Source organism: Hippopotamus amphibius, chromosome 9 (genome assembly GCF_030028045.1).
Source record: "Hippopotamus amphibius kiboko isolate mHipAmp2 chromosome 9, mHipAmp2.hap2, whole genome shotgun sequence".
Lineage (NCBI taxonomy): Eukaryota > Metazoa > Chordata > Mammalia > Artiodactyla > Hippopotamidae > Hippopotamus > Hippopotamus amphibius.
The window spans coordinates 40610299-40630622 of NC_080194.1; the positions used below are offsets into that span (position 1 = coordinate 40610299).

Sequence of the window (20324 nt, forward strand, 5' to 3'; positions counted from 1 at the left end):
TCTCCCCCCAGTTCTCCAGATAGCAACCACTGTGGCACTGAACACATAGGTGCCAATAAGTTCTTATTGGTTGATAGTTTATTACCTCAATATTTCAGTTCTTATCTCTTACATATGTTAAACAACTTCCCCAAGACCTTCTCCCGGATTTGCTGAGTCTTTACACAATACACAATGGGGTTCATTAGGGGCGGCAACAACAAGAATATATCTGCTATAAGGACTACAGCAAGGGGGGCTTTTGTGCTTGGCAAAGCGGTGCATGGCAGCCAGGGTGATGTTGGGTACATAGAAAATGAGTACAGCACAGATGTGGGAGACACAGGTACTAAGGGCCTTGAGTCTCTCTGCCAGAGATGCAATGCTGAGTACAGTCTTCAGGATCAGCATATAAGACAGAACAATTAAAGTCAAGTCCAGCATAGTACAGAGAGCAACAAAGAAACCATAGATAACATCGACCTTGTTGTCAGAGCAGGCCAGCTTCATGGTATCCTGATGAAAACAGTATGAGTGAGAAAGGAGATTCTTCTGACAGTATTTTAATCTCCTTAGAGTGAAAGGGAATGGAAGAACTAAGAGAATGCTCCTGATGGCTAAAATCAGTCCCATTTTAGCAACTCTGTTGCTAGTGAGGAGAGAACTGTATCTCAGGGGACTGTGAATGGCAAGAAAGCGATCCAAAGACATAACTAACAGCACCGAGGACTCCATGAGCGTGAATCCATGGATGAAGAATTCTTGAGCAAAGCAGGCATTGGGTGAAATTCCCATGGCATTGAACAAGAAGATTCTCAGCATGGTAGGAAGAGAGGAGAAGGACAGGCCCAGGTCAGAGAGAGCCAGCATGGCAAGGAAATAATACATGGGCTCATGAAGTGAGGGCTCTGTCTTTATGATAAAGACAATGGTGCTGTTGCCCGTGATGGCAACCAGATACATGAGGCAGATGGGAATAGAGATCCACATGTGGGCATGTTCCAGTCCTGGAATTCCAGTCAGAAGGAAAAGCTGGACCTCAGAGTTATTGCAAACAACCATGATAAGTGGGAGTATAAACTTTTTAGCCAGATCTGAAATCACATAAACAAAAAGCAGTAACACTTTTGGATAAAACTCAGTGCTGGACATGGGAGGATGAGCAGTTCTTTCAGGTACTATACTCAGAAACATATATTTGACATAACATTTATAAAACGCAACTTCCCACATTTATCAAAAGCCCTCAAACTTGCTCATGTCCTCTAACATGGGAATTTTTTTATAACAATTTATTCTAAGGTCATGGTGTTCCAACATTTTTAGCCAACTATGAAAATTATGTCAGAGCAGAGCTGCTTTGATTGAGTCAGTGAGAAATACTCAGAATCTTTTCTACAGCTTTTCCACATGATCTTCAGTAGTCCTCCTGTACAGAAATCCCTGAAAATATCTACACTATGGTGAATATCAAATGCTAGAAAGTAAATGTACAGACTAATTTAAGCCTTAAGTTTATGAGCTTGGTGCTTATTATCCACATTTTATACAAGTATAAACACCACTCTAGGCTCAAAAAATCATGAACAAGCATCTGTAAAATATTAATAGTGATTATACAGTGGTTTCCAAATGAAGAAGTAGGAGAAATGGAGCATGGATACATCCTCAGGAGTTATATATCCTTATTGCCTTCACGTTTGTACTCCTGCACGAAATGTGATAGTTTCTAGCTCAAGCACCTATGGGCCACATTCCAGGTTATTATTTTATTATTTCAAGAGAAAGTGTTGAAGCCATACAGTAGTATCATGTTCATCTTGTTTCTCTTGATTATCTTATATTTTATCTCTATGACTGAATTAGTCAAATTCTAAATGAAAAATATCCAAATCACTCCATTTATCTTTCTAATGTAAAAATTTTAAGTCCACCTACATATTAAACTAAATTTTGATTTTATTGTTAGAGTCTATTAAAGAGTTCACAGATTATGTTTTCAAAGGTAAAATATACAATCTTGCAACATCCAAATTTTTTGAGCTTTAGGATATCCCAATATTGAATAATTGGTATAAATTACTGGAGAGATGCACAAATCTAAGATAACTGTCATAAATCCCATTTATATTTAGCAAGCATGATGAATACATGCATATATAAATTAAAATTATTAAATTAGTAATTTCAACTGCAAAAAAATGGCAAAGACACAAAAATGAAAAGAGAGACAAAGGAAGCCTAGTGTTCCCATGAGGTGTTAACCTCATTCAAGAATTTGTTTTAATGTTCAAATTGCAATAGATGAAAAATCATGAATCTTTAATGGAAAACATAGGGGGCATTGGAAATTATTTAGCTAAATTGAAGATTGATTGTGAATTGATATTTTGTTTTGTAATTCTTTAGAGGATAGCCAAGAAAAACACAATAAATAACAAGCCGCCCTAATCAATACATTTGACATTTTCTGGGTACTTTCTATGCAGATCTGTTTTGTCAGCTTGTTAATGAGCCTCATCTGCTAGACTTGGAGCTTCTAAGCAGTTGTTCAATTCTTACTTGTCTCCCACCATGGCAGTGAGCCTAATGCCAAGCCCAAAGAAAGTACATTCGGGAGACAGTTGTAAATTTTCAAATACTGTGAAACTCATTCTGTATGTAATCTATTTAGCAGATTTTGGTCTGATCCTTCCTCCCCAAGAAAAAGTTCTCATTTCCAAAAAGCACTTAACCCTTTTCTTTTCCTCTTTGGCTGAGGGGTACTGACTTTGGTCTTTCAGGGAATTCTTGTGTTGTGCATGTTTTATTATGGTTGTTTCTACACTGTTTTATAATGTACTGTTTTCATGTATACCTACCTAACCCAACCCCACCATCACCACCTTATACAGTGACTGCTAAGTACTGAAAGGTATAGATGGGATTTTATTTGTCTTCATGTATCTGCCATCAACGTAGTTTCTGGAACATAAAAGGTTCTCAGCAAATGTGCAAAGAATAAATGTGAGTGGAAGAAATGTAAGACGTAGAATAATTTCTTAGTGCCATCTCCCTTTCTTTTGTAGTAGTAAACAAGGGATATTTATGCTCACTCCACTCACCTAGATTTTCAATAGTAAACTCATTCTTACACAGAGTCTGCTTTTCGATATGGAGTCTGAACTTCAGGAGAAACAGCGCAACAGAGCTGTCAGTGCAGAAATATTGACATGATAGTTGGTATCTGTGGTCATCAAAGTAGATGAGATCACCTAGGAAAAATGTGCAAAATACAAAATGTAAATCTCAGATAGAACCCTGAAGAGCAGCAAGATTGCTGAGAGCACCTTGCTCAAGAATATCCAGAGATCTGGGAGAAAAATTAGGAGAGTGGAATGTAGTACATGCCCGAGGAAGAGAGTATTTCAAGGAGGATAGTCATCAGATCAAACATTGCCCAGATTTCTTAGAATCTCCATTCTTCAAGGTAAGAAATCAGCCCTCAAGGCTGATGTAAAAACATCCGGGCATAAGCCCCAGCTCTGCAGCTTACCATCTGTGTGAATCTGGGTAAGCTGAAGATGTTTACTCTTTTGTTAAATATTTAAACAATAGCATCTCTCTCATGTAGTTATCTTAGAAAGGCTGATATAATCTTTACATAATAAATATGAGGGTTAGTCAAAAATTATCCACATTCTGGCTGTAGAATTTATAGAAGTTTTAATATAACCGGAGTGCGGATAATTTTTGACTCATCCTTGTATATTAGTAAATACCAACTACTAGTAATTATTTCAACAAGAATTTCCTAACCATTTCTTCTTCACATCAAGTCCTAGACTGGCCGAAGAAGATTCTTCCTTTATTTAATGGACAATAAGGCTTACTATTACTTATATTATCAAATAGATGGGGTTCTCCTAATATCAGATTTAATAAAATCATTTTTAACCTTCAGACCATGCAACCCCATCCACACTCCATTTACACACACACACACACTCACAAGCCACTTCTTTCCCATAGTCATTTCTTCAGATATGAACTGTTTAACAAAGCCCTAGCTTTAGGTTTCCAAAAAGTTTTTAACTACTTGCACTTACCAAGACTGAATGCTCAGTATATCCCTGAAAGATAACAGCAAGAACTCTCAACTTTAACATCCACTTTATTGAGACACGCCTACTTATATTTCCCTTGGGGGTGTAGCCCCTTGGGAGGAATAAAAAAACAGTCTGCTCTCTGGAATCTCCCAGGAAACTTAAATAGAAAGGGTTTTACCTAATACATTAACTCTTTGCTAATTTTTTTACTTTAAAAAGTAAATTATCTTTTCTAGCAAATGGGAAAAGATGAAAAATCTTTTATGATTACTCCAACAATACAGGAACCCCAACAGGAGCTAGAGACCAATTGTGAGGCAAAACAATTGGAAAACTACTCAAGTGAGAGGTAAATGCTAGAAATCACATCAGTGGAGGATGCTTGATATATGACAGTCACAGAGACTAGGCAATATAGTTAAAAGAACAGGTTATTTGTAATCAAAATATTTGAGTTCCAATTTGAGGCCACGCCGTCATCTTTTTTTTACCTCAGTTTAAGAATCCACAAAAGGGAAATAATAATACACAAATATCAAATGTTTAAGAAAGCACTTTATAAATAAAATAGTTTATCAGTGATTCCATTTATTTATTGATATTTGACCCATCTTTGTCAAATGTGATTAGATGAGCCTTGAAATAGGCATGTCCTGCCATCCCCTGTTAGATTTCCAACCAAGTATTCCAAAATTGTATGCATTCCAGGCTAAGGTAAAGTAATACAAGATGGAAACTCAAACAGGAAAAAATGAAGAATATTAGAAGGGGTGAATATGTGAGTAACCATAAAAGATTTTTTATGTTTTCTCATTTGCTAGAAAAGATAATTTACTTTTTAAAGTAAAAGAAAATTTACTTTTTAAAGTAAAAGAATTACTCTCCATTGAGAGATTTGTAACAAAGGTAGAAATACATACTCAGCAATAATTACACACAGATCAAAATGAGATAAATGGAAGTATACTGCTAAACGTTCCTTATGCTACCAATGGGGTAGTGTAATATTAATTCATGGTGGACTCTGATAAGTTAAGTTTGCATACCACAATCCAAGAAGCAACTATAAAAAACAAAAACAAAAAAGTATAGCCAAAAAGTCAATTGAGGAAATAAAATAGAGTACTGAAACATACTTGAGCTGATTTGATTTAAAGATTCAAAAGAAGTGAGTAAAGTTGTGCAGAGAAGAAAAACAGATGAGACATTGAAGAAGAAAAAATAATGGCAGACATAAAACCAAATGTATTAATAATTACATTAACTAATGGGCTAAAGGCCCCAGTTATAAAAGAGCCCTTGTCACACTAGGTTAAAAACATGCTGACTACAAAAGTTGTATGTGAAATAAAAAGACACAGATAGGTTAAGTGTAAATGGATGGAAAAAATATGTCATGCTTTCCAATACAAATGGTGAATGTGGCCATAAATTCCAGAGCACATGGAATTTAAAGCAAGACATATCACCAAGAATAAAGAAAACATTTTGCAATAATAAAAGGGTCAATTCATCAAGAAGTCATAACAGTCTTCATGTTTATACATGTAATAGGAAAGCTTCAAAATACACAAAGAAAAAGTAACAGGACTTAAAAAAAGACAAATTCATAATCAGATTTGGAGATTTTAGCACTTCCCTGGTTCTATGCTACTTGGTTGCATATGTAGATAAAAAATTGGGCCGTATACTTCAGATGTTTCCATCTTACTCTATGTAAATTATATTTCAGTAGTAAAACAGGGAAAACATCTTTATTAACTACAATAAAATAAAAAGAAACTAAGAAGTGATGAACTGGGGCTTCCTAGGTGGCACGGTGGTTGAGAATCCACCTGCCAATGCAGGGGACACGGTCCGATCCCTGCTCCAGGAAGATCCCACCTGTCGCGGAGCAACTAAACCTGTGCGCCACAACTACTGAGCCTGAACTTTAGAGCCCGTGAGCCACAACTATTGAGCCCATGTGCTGCAACTACTGAAGCCCATGCGCCTAGAGCCCATGCTCCACAACAAGAGAGGCCACGGCAATGAGGAGCCCGTGCACCACAACGAAGAGTAGCCCCCACTCACCGCAACTAAAAAGAAAGCCTGGGCACAGCAAAAAAAAAAAAAGAAAAAAGACCCAACACAGCCAATAAAATTAATTAATTAATTAATTAAAAAAAAAGAAGTGATGAACCTAAAATACTGTATCAGTTAACTTGGAATTAAATGATTTCTTGGTAGCTTCAACTGCTTTCCCTAATCTCTCTGGCAGGCTCTCCTTGATATGTTCAAGTGTCCAAAATCTGTGGAACATCCCAGTCTGAACTTTTCATGGCCTTGTGGGAACCAATGAGTTAAAACTACAATCCTGTGCCAGGCCCTCTTCTGGGAATTTCTAGGAAATTTCTCAGGGAAATCATGTGTTTACCAAGGATAGCAGAGCTGGAGGAATTGTTGTACCATAAGTACAAAACTCAAAAGACACCTCAAAGAGTCTGTGATCTGCATATAAAGGTCTTGGTTAACAGATGTGTTACGCTGAGGCCAAGAAGCCTGTAGCCAAAGTCATTTCTCTTTCACTATGTGGTTATATGGTAAGTGCAATAGGGCCCTAATATAATATTGTTTTATAATATGGCTTTGTGTCTTGGGGTGTGTCCAAAACATGTGTACTCTATGAACTAGGACTTAGAGAGGACTATGAATAAGGGTGAATTTTTGATATAGGAGGCTTTCAGAAGCTAAAAGGAAATTGCAGTAGAAGAAATGGGGGGAGATTCTTGGTTCTAGGTTTACCTGATAAGAGGATACTTTTAACTTAAATTTGCAGAAGAAGCAGTGAAAATTAAAAGATGCACTAAAAGTCCTGTTAGCCATCCATTGGCACCATTCAGTTCACCTACCTGTGGTTCATCTCAGAAAACATCCGGTTGTTCACGCACAGTTAGACAAAATGCTGGATAGAGTCACAACTCTATGTGAGGTAGGGACTGGGAAATAGGAAAACTCACTCACTAAAACAGACCCGCATGGGACGAAAAGATGGACCTTGAACTGTGTTCCTGATCCTGTTTGAAAGCCAGGGATCTACCTATGTAGCAAAGAGATCCGTGCTGATAACGGACAGATCAGTCTGATAACAAACAGCTGATCCTAAAGACCGCTGTGGGTGTAGGCTGCTCAGGAGCCCCAGAAGAGGCCTTTGGCACATAGTGATCCTCCATGGAAAACGAGTTGGAGGTGAGTGTCCACGTCCTCCTGAAAGGCACATTTGTGTGAAAACACTCGATTGACTAAACTCTCAAGGCAACTGCTGCCTGCCTTGCTGCATGGAGAAGAAGCACCTTACTTGGAGACCAGTGGTCAGGTTTCCTTTGCTCTTTAGGAAAAGAGGGTTGTGGGATGAGCTCATAGCAAGGACTTGCAAGACCCCTTTTTCTTTTGAGAAAACTCCCTTTTCCTCCCAGAGGTTCGCCAGCAGTGAAGTGAAGACAGGGAGCAATGGTGTTTTGTGGGCCTCCCACTTTCCAAGGGGGAAATGACAGATGTTAAAGGGTAAAATGTATCTGCCTAAGCAAAGACTAGGAAGGCAGATATCCCAGATTCAGAAGTCAGGCCATGGATAACAGGATCTTAGCCACAAGACTCAAATCAGAGGAGAGGGCTTTATTTAGTCTTGGAAGAAAGGTCAGGTGAGATGACATTAAGACCTCAAGTTAACTGGAAGAGGGACCTGAGAACAACATAGCTATGCCAGATAAATCACATGTGATTAAAAAGAAACTACTTTAAGGTGCAGCATAAGTTAGTACTTGGCATTCAGCCAGAGAATAAGACACAGCTAGGTTTGAATTCTAGGTCTATCCATGATTAGCTATTTCTTTCTTTCCTAAATTATAAAACAGAGATAATAATAGTATCTGCTTCATGGGCTTTCTCTGAGAATTAAATAAAATATATGTAAAGAGTTTGAGATATCATTCATCTGAGAGAAAGCATCCCTGAATTTTAATTCCCTTTAGTTTTTTTCTTTTAAAGAGTCATATTGAGATATAATTGACATAGAATAAACTGCATATATTTAAATTGTATGATTTGATTTTTTCTTATTAGTCATCTATTTTATACATATTAATGTATATATGTCAATCCCAATCTCCCAATTCATCCCACCACCACCACCAGTCCCACTTCCCCCTCTTGGTGTCCATATGCTTGTTCTCTACATCTCTGTCTCTATTTCTGCCTTGCAAACTGGTTGATCTGTACCATTTTTCTAGATTCCACATAGATTTGTTTTTCTCTTCCTGACTTACTTTACTCTGTATGACAGTCTCTAGGTCCATCTGTGTCTCTACAAATGACCCAATTTTGTTGCTTTTTATGGCTGAGTAATATCCCATTGTATATATGTACCACTTCTTCTTTATCCATTCATCTGTCGATGGACACTTAAGGTTGCTTCCATGACCTGGCTATTATAAATAGTGCTGCAATGAACATTGGGGTAATTCCTTTTAGTAATAAAAGGCATTTAATTTACTTGAAATTCTTGAGTAATTTCTCCACATAAGTCATTGTACTTGAGAACCAAATGCACTGTGCCCTTTTTATAATAACTGTTGCTATTAGGAGGCTAATTATGTTTCAGACTGGTCAGGACTTTGCCAACCATATCTCGTATCCTCAAAGTAATTCTGCTATTTTACTATTCCCTGTTCATCAGTAAGCATATGAGGCTTCACAGATAAGTATTTATTTTCAAGTTCACGTAAAAATGGAACAAACATTTTTTAACTATCTGCATGTAAAAAGTATCTAACACAATGTCTAGCACGTAGTAATAGTTCCCAATGTTTTCTTTTTTCTCTCTTTTTGAAAGATTTATTCCTCTTTTTTCCTGCTTCCAGCTTGTTAAGAGCCATCTCTCTCTTACTTGCTTCTTGATGTGACTGAGCAGGTATTGATTATGTACCTTTACCTTTACTATGTCACAGCTGGTTCTACTTGCTGGATTTTGCTACCAACTTTGGTAGCAAGCTCTACAGAGAGCTTGTAAGTAAAGTCAGCTCAAGGCCTGGCCTGAAAAATGTGTGAAGCAAAACTCTCTAGAAATCGGAGAAACCACTTACTGTTATCCTAAAATCTCAATTTTTCAGTTTCCTCATTTTTTTTAATTCTAAGCTCACCTTGGATCAAGCAGAAAGAGCTACCCTATAATTTAGCCTGTCTGTATCAATTGTTTCATTAGGTTAGGGATGGGGAGGGGCAAAGCCTAATAGTAAAAGGGGAATTTATTTGCAGGACATGCTCTTTATGTGGGTATTTTTTCTCAGGACTTTATGGAGAAGTGCGATATCCCTGGTTCTCCTTGTCAATTAACATTATCTGATTACATTATCAATAGTCTATTCAGAAGAAATACCTCATTCTTTTATTCTTTGATATGAGAAGCCTTTCAAAATGATATTTTCTCTTTTTATGTCTCAGACAAAAGTGCTAAAAGGAGGGAGATGAGCAAATAGACCTATGTTGAAAGTGTCATTTCAGATCTGGGAATAGATACTTTCCAATCAAATCATCATGTACACTCTCAATTACTCTAAAATGGAGACCAACACCTTCTTCCTGATTAGAATACCAGGACTGGAGCATGTTCACATTTGGATCTCTGTCCCCATCTGCCTCATGTACCTGGTGGCCATCCTCGGCAATTGCACCATCCTCTTTGTGATCAGGACGGAGCCCTCACTCCACGCACCCATGTACTATTTCCTTTCCATGTTGGCTGTCTCTGACCTGGGGCTGTCCCTCTCATCTCTCCCCACTATGCTGAGGGTCTTTGCTTTCAATGCTACAGGAATTTCCCCAGATGCCTGCTTTGTTCAAGAATTCTTTATCCACGGATTCACAGATATGGAGTCCTCAGTGCTCCTGGTCATGTCTTTTGACCGCTTTTTGGCCATTCGCAACCCTCTGAGATATATCTCCATCCTCACCAATGCCAGAGTGGCCAAAATGGGCCTGGCATTTCTCATTAAAAGCATGCTCTTAGTGCTCCCATTTCCTTTCACTCTCAAAAGATTGACCTATTGTAGGAAAAGCCTGCTTTCTCACTCTTACTGTCTCCACCAGGATGTCATGAAGCTTGCCTGCTCTGACAACACAGTCAACTTTTTCTATGGCTTCTTTGTTGCTCTCTGTATGATGACAGACAGTGTGTTCATTGCTGTGTCTTACATATTCATCCTGAAGACCGTGATGGGAATTGGATCCCAAAAAGAGCGGCTCAAGGCGCTCAACACCTGTGTCTCCCATATCTGTGCTGTGCTCATCTTCTACGTACCCATCATTGCTTTGGCCTCCATGCACCGCTTTGGCAAGCTCAAGTCCCCAGTGGCCATAATCCTCATTGCGGACGTTTTCTTGCTAGCGCCACCTCTGATGAACCCCATCGTCTACTGTGTGAAGACACAGCAAATTCGTGAGAAGGTTCTGGGGAAATTGGGTCTAAAGTAAAGGTATGTGAAAAAGTGAGGCAGGATCACAGGGTCGGGGAATAAAACAATACCTTTCTAAGCAAAGTATTGTGTTCCATTGTAGAGAATGAATATCAGAGGAGCTGGCTGGAGGCTAAGGCCTTTAGCCCAAACCAGTTACTGATTTTCTTTTATGCAGGCTTCTGATGTGTATTTATTGAGGGGACTTCAGTCAATTTCATTTGAATTCTTGATTTCCCATTTAAGTGAAACAGTCTATTGTCAAGTATGTGTTGCTTATAGATTTCTCTCTTTGCTCTTTTTCTAACCATCAAGTAGTGACAACCAGTAATTCTCTTTTAGTTTAGAGGTCTCATAGCCTTGAATTATGACAATAAACTCTTTCGTAACATTCTTTAAGTCAGGTCGGGTCTTTTTCTCTAACTTACAAATGGTTCCAAGAGGTCATAGCTACTAAAAAGAAAACAGAGGGACAATTCTGCTACTGGTAAGAAATAGGAAAGCTAGTAACACAGTAATTTTTAAAGCACTGATATTCTTGGTCAACTACTCTAAAATATGTGTTCTAAAATAATGGTTTTCATGCTTTTATAGGAACTTGGTATTTTGGTATTCAACATACTCAGTTACACTAAACAAGCTAGAAATAGTTTTAAGCTAGCAGAAAAAAATGACTATATATTAAGCAATATAAAATCATATTCATGCATATATAGTTCCATTCTTAAAAAGATTAATAGCCAACTATTGATGACTGATTATCTCAAATTATTTCCTGTAAAATTCATTTGTTTCTTGTTCACCTTTTATTCGTGAGTATTTAGTAGGGGACAAAGGTATACAACATAAAATTTAGAATAGCATAAAACATAAAATTTAGAATGAGCCAACCAACCCTTAACTATTTGTACTGTGAAATGGAAAAAATTTACTGTTAATAAATTTCAATATTTTACTTTCCGAGTTGAACTCAAAAATAATTTATATTGTATGTTCCAAAGAACCATTTTGAAGAAGTTGTTCTCTGATGGCTAAATAGTCATATAAATTTGATATCCCCAGGTAAGTTTAACTGAGTTCTTATTGTTCAATAGCTAATGTTGTCTCAATGTCCACAGTTTAATCAGGGAAAGGAGGGACAACTTTTTGTACCTCCTCGCAGTTTGTATTAATAAATTCTTTTTCTGTGGCCCCCAACGGTTTCCAGTTGTTACATTTATTAGTTCACATGTCTGTCTCTCTTACTTGTATTTTATTTCCTTAAAATAACTGCACACATCGAATTGATTGGCATATTTCCAATACTTGTACAGTGTATGTAAATGACATCTAGATAGCGGTCTGACACATTTCCCAACTCATTTTGAAAAAAAAAAAAAGTCAATCAGAACAACAACATTAAAAGATTTTGACAGTTCAGAATATGATGATAAATTACAAGCACCCAGAATATCTGAAATGATAGAAAACCTAGTACAAAATCAGTAAGGAGTAACTATACATTTTAAGTCAAGGAAGCTGCCCCCTAAAACAGTTCACGTCCTGTTTAACCACAAGAAAAAGCAAATACATTGTCAAGAAAAGCACGAGGGAGAATACTTATTCTTTTTTTGGTGTTCACCCTCAACTCAGAAATTCAAATCTTTACAAGTCATGAGATGTCAGCAAATGTCATCTCTTGATCCAAACAGTGAATAGGTTTCAATTTTTCTGTTTTCCTCAATTACTATACAGGTTTAATGCATTTCCAATCAAGCTTCCAGTAGCATGTTTTTAGGAATTTACCAAAATAATTCCAAAAATAGATTTATAAGAGTAAACTAGAGAATATAAGATAATAATAAATAGAAACTGTAATAAGGCTATTTATGATACATTTATGACACAGCTATAAATTCTTTGTAGTTTGCTCAATAAATCAATGGAAAAAACAAGGAAATAAACACACTGCAATACACCATACATGATATGAAAACTTAATATATGATTAAGGAATATCAGAACATTATGGAAAATAGATTGATTATTCAAATAATTATGGTAGAAAAAATTAACCCTATTTAAAAACATATTTGTGTGACCTTTAATCACACACAAAAATAAACTAAAATAAATTCAGAATTAAGTACAAAGATACTTTTTAAATCTACTGAAATATAAATTAATTAATCTCTGTATGGGAACAATTTTCTAAGGAAATTAGAAATATGTAAAAGCAGGAAGGAAAATTGTTGTATGTTTCTACTGAAAAGCAATTAGATATATGAATAACATTTAAATAGTTATCATTCAGAAGATAATAATATGATATATTCAATGTTCACTGAGTAAAATATGGTAAGGTACCAAACATTGGGCTATATATTTACCTATATTAACTCTGTTAATTTTTGCAAGAATATGGGAAGGTAGATTTTATTAGTTCTCTCTGTTTTGGGGATTAAGAATTTAAAGCTTTGAGAAGTTAACTTTTACAAGGACAGAGCTGTAGTGTCAGGAACTGGAATCTAACCCAGGTAGTATGTTTCCAGAGCCTGCAACCTTATCCACTAAATTTAATCATTCACATTCTAGGTGTGATCAAATATGTATTTAGAAGAATATATTCTGAGAGTTATTTGCTACAATAAAAATACCATAAACTACTGAAATGTTAACTAATAAGAAATGTAACATAAACCATGATATACAAATAATATTAAATATTATTCACCCATGCAACACAGTATTAACAAAGTGGTATGTGCTGAGCACTATGTTAGATGTTGAGGATTAAATGAGACATAAAACATAGACCTATCATCAAGCTTATAGTCTGGTGGTGGCGAGAACAAGCAAATAAATAATTAAATTCACTGAGTAAAGTATGGTAAGTTTAAGCACATATATAAGAAAGCACAAATAAAAGAATGGCAATTTGCCTATTTTAGTGAAGAATCAGAGGAAAGCTTCCTTGAGGAAGATGAGTCTAATGTAAAATATGATTTAATAGAAAATAGTGAGTAACATCAGACAAGTAAGATATACATTCAGATATACACTGTTATCCTGGTTTATAAATATATGTTGTGTGTGCACTACGTTTGCTTATTAAAAACAAAAGATTAGGTCATAGATCATTTATTTCTCATTGGTAAAATTGTGAATGATTATTGTGGTCTTTTAAATATTTTTCTGTATTTCTTAATAGTCACAATTTTAATTATATATGAATAGGTATATACATATATATGACATTTATAATTTTAAAAACCCCAAATATATTAAATAAATAGCTTGAAATAACACCAAAATGCAAAGTCAAGTCCTAATAACAATTACAATAAAGTACACTGATGAAAATGTTTTCAACATTAAGCAGGCAACTTTGATATTGAGCAGTTGAATTTTGAGCCGGATATGAGAAGTACATTTGGGGAAGTAAGAGATTAACACATATGGAAGACTGCCTTAGATACTGACCATCATCAAACTGGAAGAACGATTATGCATTTCCATAATTGCTTATCGAAAACTCTTGGAATTCAAGAATTCTTTATACTTTAAAAAGTCCCTATAACTCTTGAGGCATTATCTTATACTCTAACCCAGCTATATTACTGAAATGAAATATGTTAATAGTCACTCACTGTGAGATAAATAATGGCCATAAGTATATTCACAATAGCTCATGTTAACTTTATTGTTTGCTGCCAACACATTTTGGTATCAGACTTACAAAAATGAAAAAAAACAAAAAACAAAAAACTTATGGTTACCAAGGGAGAAGTGGGGAGAGATAAATTGGGAGATTGGGATTGACATATATACACTATTATATATAAAATAGATAATTAATAAGCACAGGGATAAATATAGCACAGGGAATTCTACTCAATACTCTATAATGGCCTATATGGGAAAAAAATCTAAAAAAGGAGTACATATATGTATATGTATAACTGATTCATTTTGCTGTACACCTGAAACTAACACAACACTGTAAATCAAGTATACTCCAATAAAATTTTTAAAAAAGTGTTTTTTTTTCCATGTGTTTCTAAATTTATGAATTGTGAATAGTGTTGTGGATATGCACACACACACACAAATATTTTTAGAAAGGTCTTTAAAGAAGCAGTTAAAAAGCCATTGATATTGGTGAAAACTGGGAGGAAATGTTTGGATGGTTAGCTTAGGGTGTGGCCTGGGCTGTCTACTCTGCCACAGGCTGGTTTCAGGGTCACGGCTTCTGCTGTAGGATGATGCTCTTTAAGAGAAAAATTTTATTCTCTCCCGTTTCATAGCTCTTCGTCTCCACTGGCCTTTCGTAGTTGCTACACAAGCCCTCTTTCCAGACATAGTAATGTCTGGACTCAAAAACATAAATATTGAAAAATATTGTTTGGCATTTTATGTCATTCCCTGGAATCCTCAGAGAGTACCATGTAACCTCATCTACAACATGCCCAATTCTCTGACAGTTTTCTATGCCTCACCTCTATTCCTCTAAATTCGCCTATCTAAATTCACCTATCTAAATTCACAAATTATCTTATTTAAGTCTCTTTCCTTAAGATTTTTTTATTCTGGACTCACTAATAGGCTTCTTGACTAATAAAAAAAAAGTCTTCTATTCTTAATCCTTTTTCTGCAACAAGATGTATTAATAGATATTCTACATCTATAGCTAGGTGCATCTTGGGACTCTTGAACTTTCACATAATAGTTGTATTTTATCCTGTTGAAAGGGTTAGAACCAAAGAGACACTTACTTGGCAGCAACATGGGAATGGAAAATTGAAATCTGAAATACTGAATTGTAGTATAAAGAAATACAAAGGTTTCCCACAAAGTGCATGAGGCCAAGAGAGCTTCTGTCTGTGATGCTGGCCTTGGAGCCTGAAAAACCGAATGTTATTTCCAATTGCGCTACTTTCTGTATGGCCATACATTGGTTTCTCTCCACTTAAAATACAGGCTTCTGTCATACACATTTGTGTGATGGTTAAGTTACCCCAAGGAGATAGCAAAAGAACTTAAATATGCTGTATACAAAGAAAACCATGCAAATAATGTTCACTGTAAACAATATGTGGATATCACTGTTAATGATTAGAGCAAAGGGGGTTGGGGTTTGGGCAAAGCAGAGTCACAGAGTTGTCAGTGTGGGAACTGAAAAGAAAGCTGAGGCAAACAAACCAAAATTTGGGAATGGTATTCTCTGTCTGCTAGGAATAGGAACTTGGCATAGAGGGAGGAGACAGGCAGCTCAGATCGGAACATGTGTTTGGTCCATTGAGCTCAGACATGAATTTCTGAGTGGAACTAAAATTTCATAACTGTGTGTGAAACAAAAATTAGGAGAATTATTCCAATATCCTATCAACCCTGTACTGAGGTTACTTCTTCACAAAATAAATATTGTTTATAGAGGTAATCCAAAGATTTTGTATTAAAAAGCATCAAAATCACTGTACAATTCTATGGTAACAAGCACACCAAAAGGTCAAGGAGCCTAACAGCTAGGTAGAAAATGAACAACCCCAGAAACCAGGGCGAATAAAGATAAGGTACAGTCCTGAGGTAGGGTAGACACTGAAGAGGGGTATGGAATAAGAATCAGAACTGTATTAGGCTGTCTAAGCAGTGGGAAAAATAATAAAAGGCAATGTGTGTTTTTATAAATTGGACTCATTGGAATTGTAACAAATAGCAATCAGAACTGGACCTAGGGAGTGTCATACAGAGTGAAGGAAGTTAGAAAGTGGAAAACAAATATCACATATTAACACATATATTTAGAATCTAGAAAAATGGTATAGATGATCTTATTTCCAAAGCAGAAATAGAGACACAGATGTTGAGAACAAATGTATGGATACCAAGGGGGACGGGGGGTGGGGTGGGGTGGGAGGAATTGGGAGATTGGGATTGACACATATACACTATTGATACTATGCATAAAATAGATAACTAATGAGAACCTACTGTATAGCAGTGGTCCCCAACCTTTCTGGCACAAGGGACCTGTTTCATAGAAGACAGTTTTTCCACAGATGGGGGTGGAGGGGATGGTTCGGGCAGGAATGCGAGAGATGGGGAGTGATAGGGAGGAGCAGATGAAGCTTCCCTCACTTGCGCACCTGCCACTCACTTCCTGCCTATGGGACTCACTATGGGTCCGCAGCCCGGGGGTTGGGGACCACTGCTGTATGCCCAGGGAACTCTACTTAATGCACTGCGGTGGCCTAAATGAGAAGGAAATCCAAAAAAAGGGGTATATGTATATGTATGGCTGATTCATTTTGCTGCACAGTAGAAACTAACACAACATTGTAAAGCAAATATACTCCAATAAAAATTAACTTAAAAAAAGTTTCACTTTTGTGAAGGAAGAAAAGGATTAAAGAAAAAAATAGAGGTTCAGGGAGTGTATCCATAAGGAGGCAGGGCTGTTTAGAGGTGACTCTAGGAAAAAAAGCCAGTGTGCAATAGTTACCCAGTTTTAAATTACAGATTTCTATGTGTTACCCTCTGTGCACACACGTAACTCTTCCATTTACCAGCTCAAGGAGGAATCTTCATTCCTCCTGGGATATTTGACCACAGAAATAAATGGTTTTGTTCAGCTGAATGCAAAGATAAAATTATTGTCATTTGTTTTGGGCCTAAGAATTACCATGTTTTTAAGCAGATAAATTGTTTAACTGGAATAAGATGATCTTACTCTGTGTGTGTGTGTGTGTGTGTGTGTGTGTGTGTGTATGTGTATGTATGTGTTTAATCTTACTGTGCCCAGGAGTCCACATAGTCATTTTAAATATTTGAGGGACTTATACACAATTAATTTGGGTTTGAATTGTTGTTTGTCTGTTTGAACTCTGATAACCTTAGGGGAAAATTATTCTTGTCTTCCCACTCCTTTAGTTTAAATGAAATTGTCTTAGTAACCAAAATGTCTGAGGTTGATATGGATACAGGTTGCTCGCCTACTTAAATATAATTTATGTACTGACAATTTCTCCCCTTCATTCCCACGATCCTCTAAGACCCCTCACATTGTGGCCCCGTGAACCTTTAGGGTGAAGCAGCTGGAGCATAGCCTGGCGGATCGTTTTGGTCTTCAAGCTGTAAATGATAGGGTTCAGTACAGGTGGTAAGAGCAAATAAATATTGGCCAAAACACTACAGATCACCTTCGAAGTGGTGCTAAGGAGGCGGTGTGTAAAGGACAGGCTGATCATAGGCACATAGAAAACAGTGACAGCACAGATGTGACACACACAAGTGTTGAGAGCTTTTTGTTGCTTCTTGGGGGCCACGATGCTCAGGACAGTACGGATAATCAGGACGTAGGAGAAAAGAATGAACAATAAGTCAGTACCAGTCATGTAGAGCTGAAGAAACATGCCCCAAAAGCTGTTGATCCAGGGGTTGGAATATGTGTATCTGATTATATCTGGGTGGTAACAAAATGGGTGGGAAAGTTCCTTCCCTCCCTGGAAAGATACACTCTTCAAGGCTAGAACAATGGGAAAGATGAAAATCACTTGTCGTATGCAGATGAACAGTCCAATCACCAGGATCCTCTTGTCTTTGAGGACAGTGGCATATTTCAGTGGGTTACAGATAGCCATGAAGCGATCAAAGGCCATTGCTGCCAGCACCGAGGACTCCAGGAAGGAGAAGCCATGTACAAAGAACATTTGAATGAGGCAAGCTTTAAAACTGATTTCCCGGGCATGAAACCAGAGAACCCCAAGCACAGTGGGAAGGGTGGAGATGGTCAGACACAGATCAGCAGCTGACAGCATGGAGAGGAAATAGTACATGGGCTTGTGAAGACGCCGCTCAACAATGATGACTAGCAGGATCATGCTATTTCCCAAGAGAGCAATGATGTAGAGACAGCAGACAGGGATGGACATCCAGACATGAACAAGTTCCAGCCCAGGGAATGCGGTAAGGAGGAACGTTGAGGGGGAGGATGTGGTGTTATTGAAAATCACCATGCTGGGTTGAGGATGCACCCTGAAAAGAGAGACCACGATAATTGTGTTTGTCATGTTGACCCTTTTTTCAAGCACTACCTCTTTTATAAACTCTTCCCAAACTACACAGTGTGTCTCTGTATTCAAAACCCGCACTTTAATTATGGTACCTATCACACAACTCTACAGTATCTTAAATTTTTCTTGTCAGACCTGGCCCCATTTGTTTTCCTCTACCCTCTCCCAGTTATCCAATTACAACCATCAGTCTCTCTAGGTTCATCCCCACCCTATTGGCCAGACTAGCCCTGACTTGAAGTAGAAAGCGCTTATAGGCTTATGTCACACACATGCACACACACTAACAAAACAACAACTGCAGTTAAAACTGTTGGGTCTTTGCATTAAATTTCCTAGCTATAAAAGTTTCCAGAAATAATGGAGAGGCGCTTAAGAGCCATTTGGCACCTATGATAGCATACTTCATAATGTTCTTACTGGAAGATGGGCTAGGATTTTGTATCCAGAAATATCCTCATACCTGAATTATTAGCCATTCTCTCCTAGTAGACTCTATTAGAAGTCTCTTTTGGTATCCGGGCTTCTTTTTTCGTTTCCTATAATGGAATAGTTTCCTTAATTCCTCTCTCCCCTACTCCACATACATATGGGACTTTGATTCATCTTGTGTTCTAATTCTGTTTGTGAACTTTTCCAGGGCTACTGAAATAACAAGGTCTTGTCCTCCTTTTCTCCATCTTACACTTTGGTACTTCTTTCTACTCCTTCCTATAGATATCTACCATGTGACTTTTAACCAACTCACTGTGAGTAGATTGCCCTAATGAATCCTATGACAAACAATATTCTAGAATACATGATTTCAAGCATCCTAATCTAGGCATAGTAGGTAAGGCTAGACAAAATACCCATATAAAAGATATGGGAGGCCCTCAGCAAAATGTGATGAATGACTTTGGAAAAAAACATGAATGGAATGGAAGTAGGGACTAAGAGCTAAAAGGGAATCACTGAGGGACAGACAAGATGAGGTGACATCACAAATTGGAATATCAAGTAGTTCACTGGGTGAGAAAGTCCATAGAATAACAGCTGCAAAAAAACACAGATGATGTCATAAGGGAGGCTATATGTAAGACAGACATTGCAGTTCTATTCAGGACTCTTTCAATGAGTGCTAGTGTCATTACTCATTTTTAATTTTTTGCTTAAGACATTTAGTCATCAAGAAAGAGCCAAAAAGGAATGATATACCTAGCCTAGTTGTTGTGTGGATATAGCCAGCCATAATATTCTTATTCTTATTTTTCAGTGGTCTAGGCTTTCTGCACCGGTGCCAGAGTAGGTACAAGGAATTTGTTAGTATCAGACCCTTTCAGTTGTTATATAAGGATAAATATGAGGGATTGTTAGTTATTTTCTTCCCCTCATTCAGTCTACTATAGACGGTTACAGATATAAAATCACTTGTTACCCCAAAGGAAAAAAAAAAAGACTAATTGCTTTTTCCCCTATAAGATTTAGTATTATTATATTGTATGTGATTGAGAAAAAACACTAAGAATCAGAAAAACTAGTGCCAAATGAGATATGGATTACAAATATGGTGAATTAAATCAACCACTCAGACTCTAAATGACTATTTTAATGCCAGTTAGTGTTTGATGTCCAGGGAGGCAGAAATAAGTAAAGAACAGTGTCTGGGTTCAAAACTGTCTCAACCTGGTGGAATGAATAATGTGAGAAGCCAAGAAAAAATATCAACAGAGGGTTAT

General features: G+C 37.0%; 3 protein-coding genes across 3 annotated transcripts; 1 reads left to right on the forward strand and 2 right to left on the reverse strand.

Moving 5' to 3' along the window:
* Positions 1–101: 101 nt before the first annotated feature.
* LOC130861697 (olfactory receptor 51A7) lies at positions 102–1041 on the reverse strand. Its single transcript, XM_057750805.1, is given in 2 exon segments — positions 102–236; positions 238–1041. Coding segments are annotated over 2 exon segments (939 nt in total).
* Positions 1042–9638: 8597 nt separating this feature from the next.
* LOC130828962 (olfactory receptor 51A7-like) lies at positions 9639–10574 on the forward strand. Its single transcript, XM_057695016.1, has one exon. It carries the CDS (start codon positions 9639–9641, stop codon positions 10572–10574), a length of 936 nt encoding a protein of 311 aa, XP_057550999.1.
* Positions 10575–17565: 6991 nt separating this feature from the next.
* Positions 17566–18567, reverse strand: LOC130859916 (olfactory receptor 51T1). The gene has a single exon (XM_057747471.1). It carries the CDS (start codon positions 18547–18549, stop codon positions 17566–17568), a length of 984 nt encoding a protein of 327 aa, XP_057603454.1. The 5' UTR covers positions 18550–18567.
* Positions 18568–20324: the final 1757 nt, after the last annotated feature.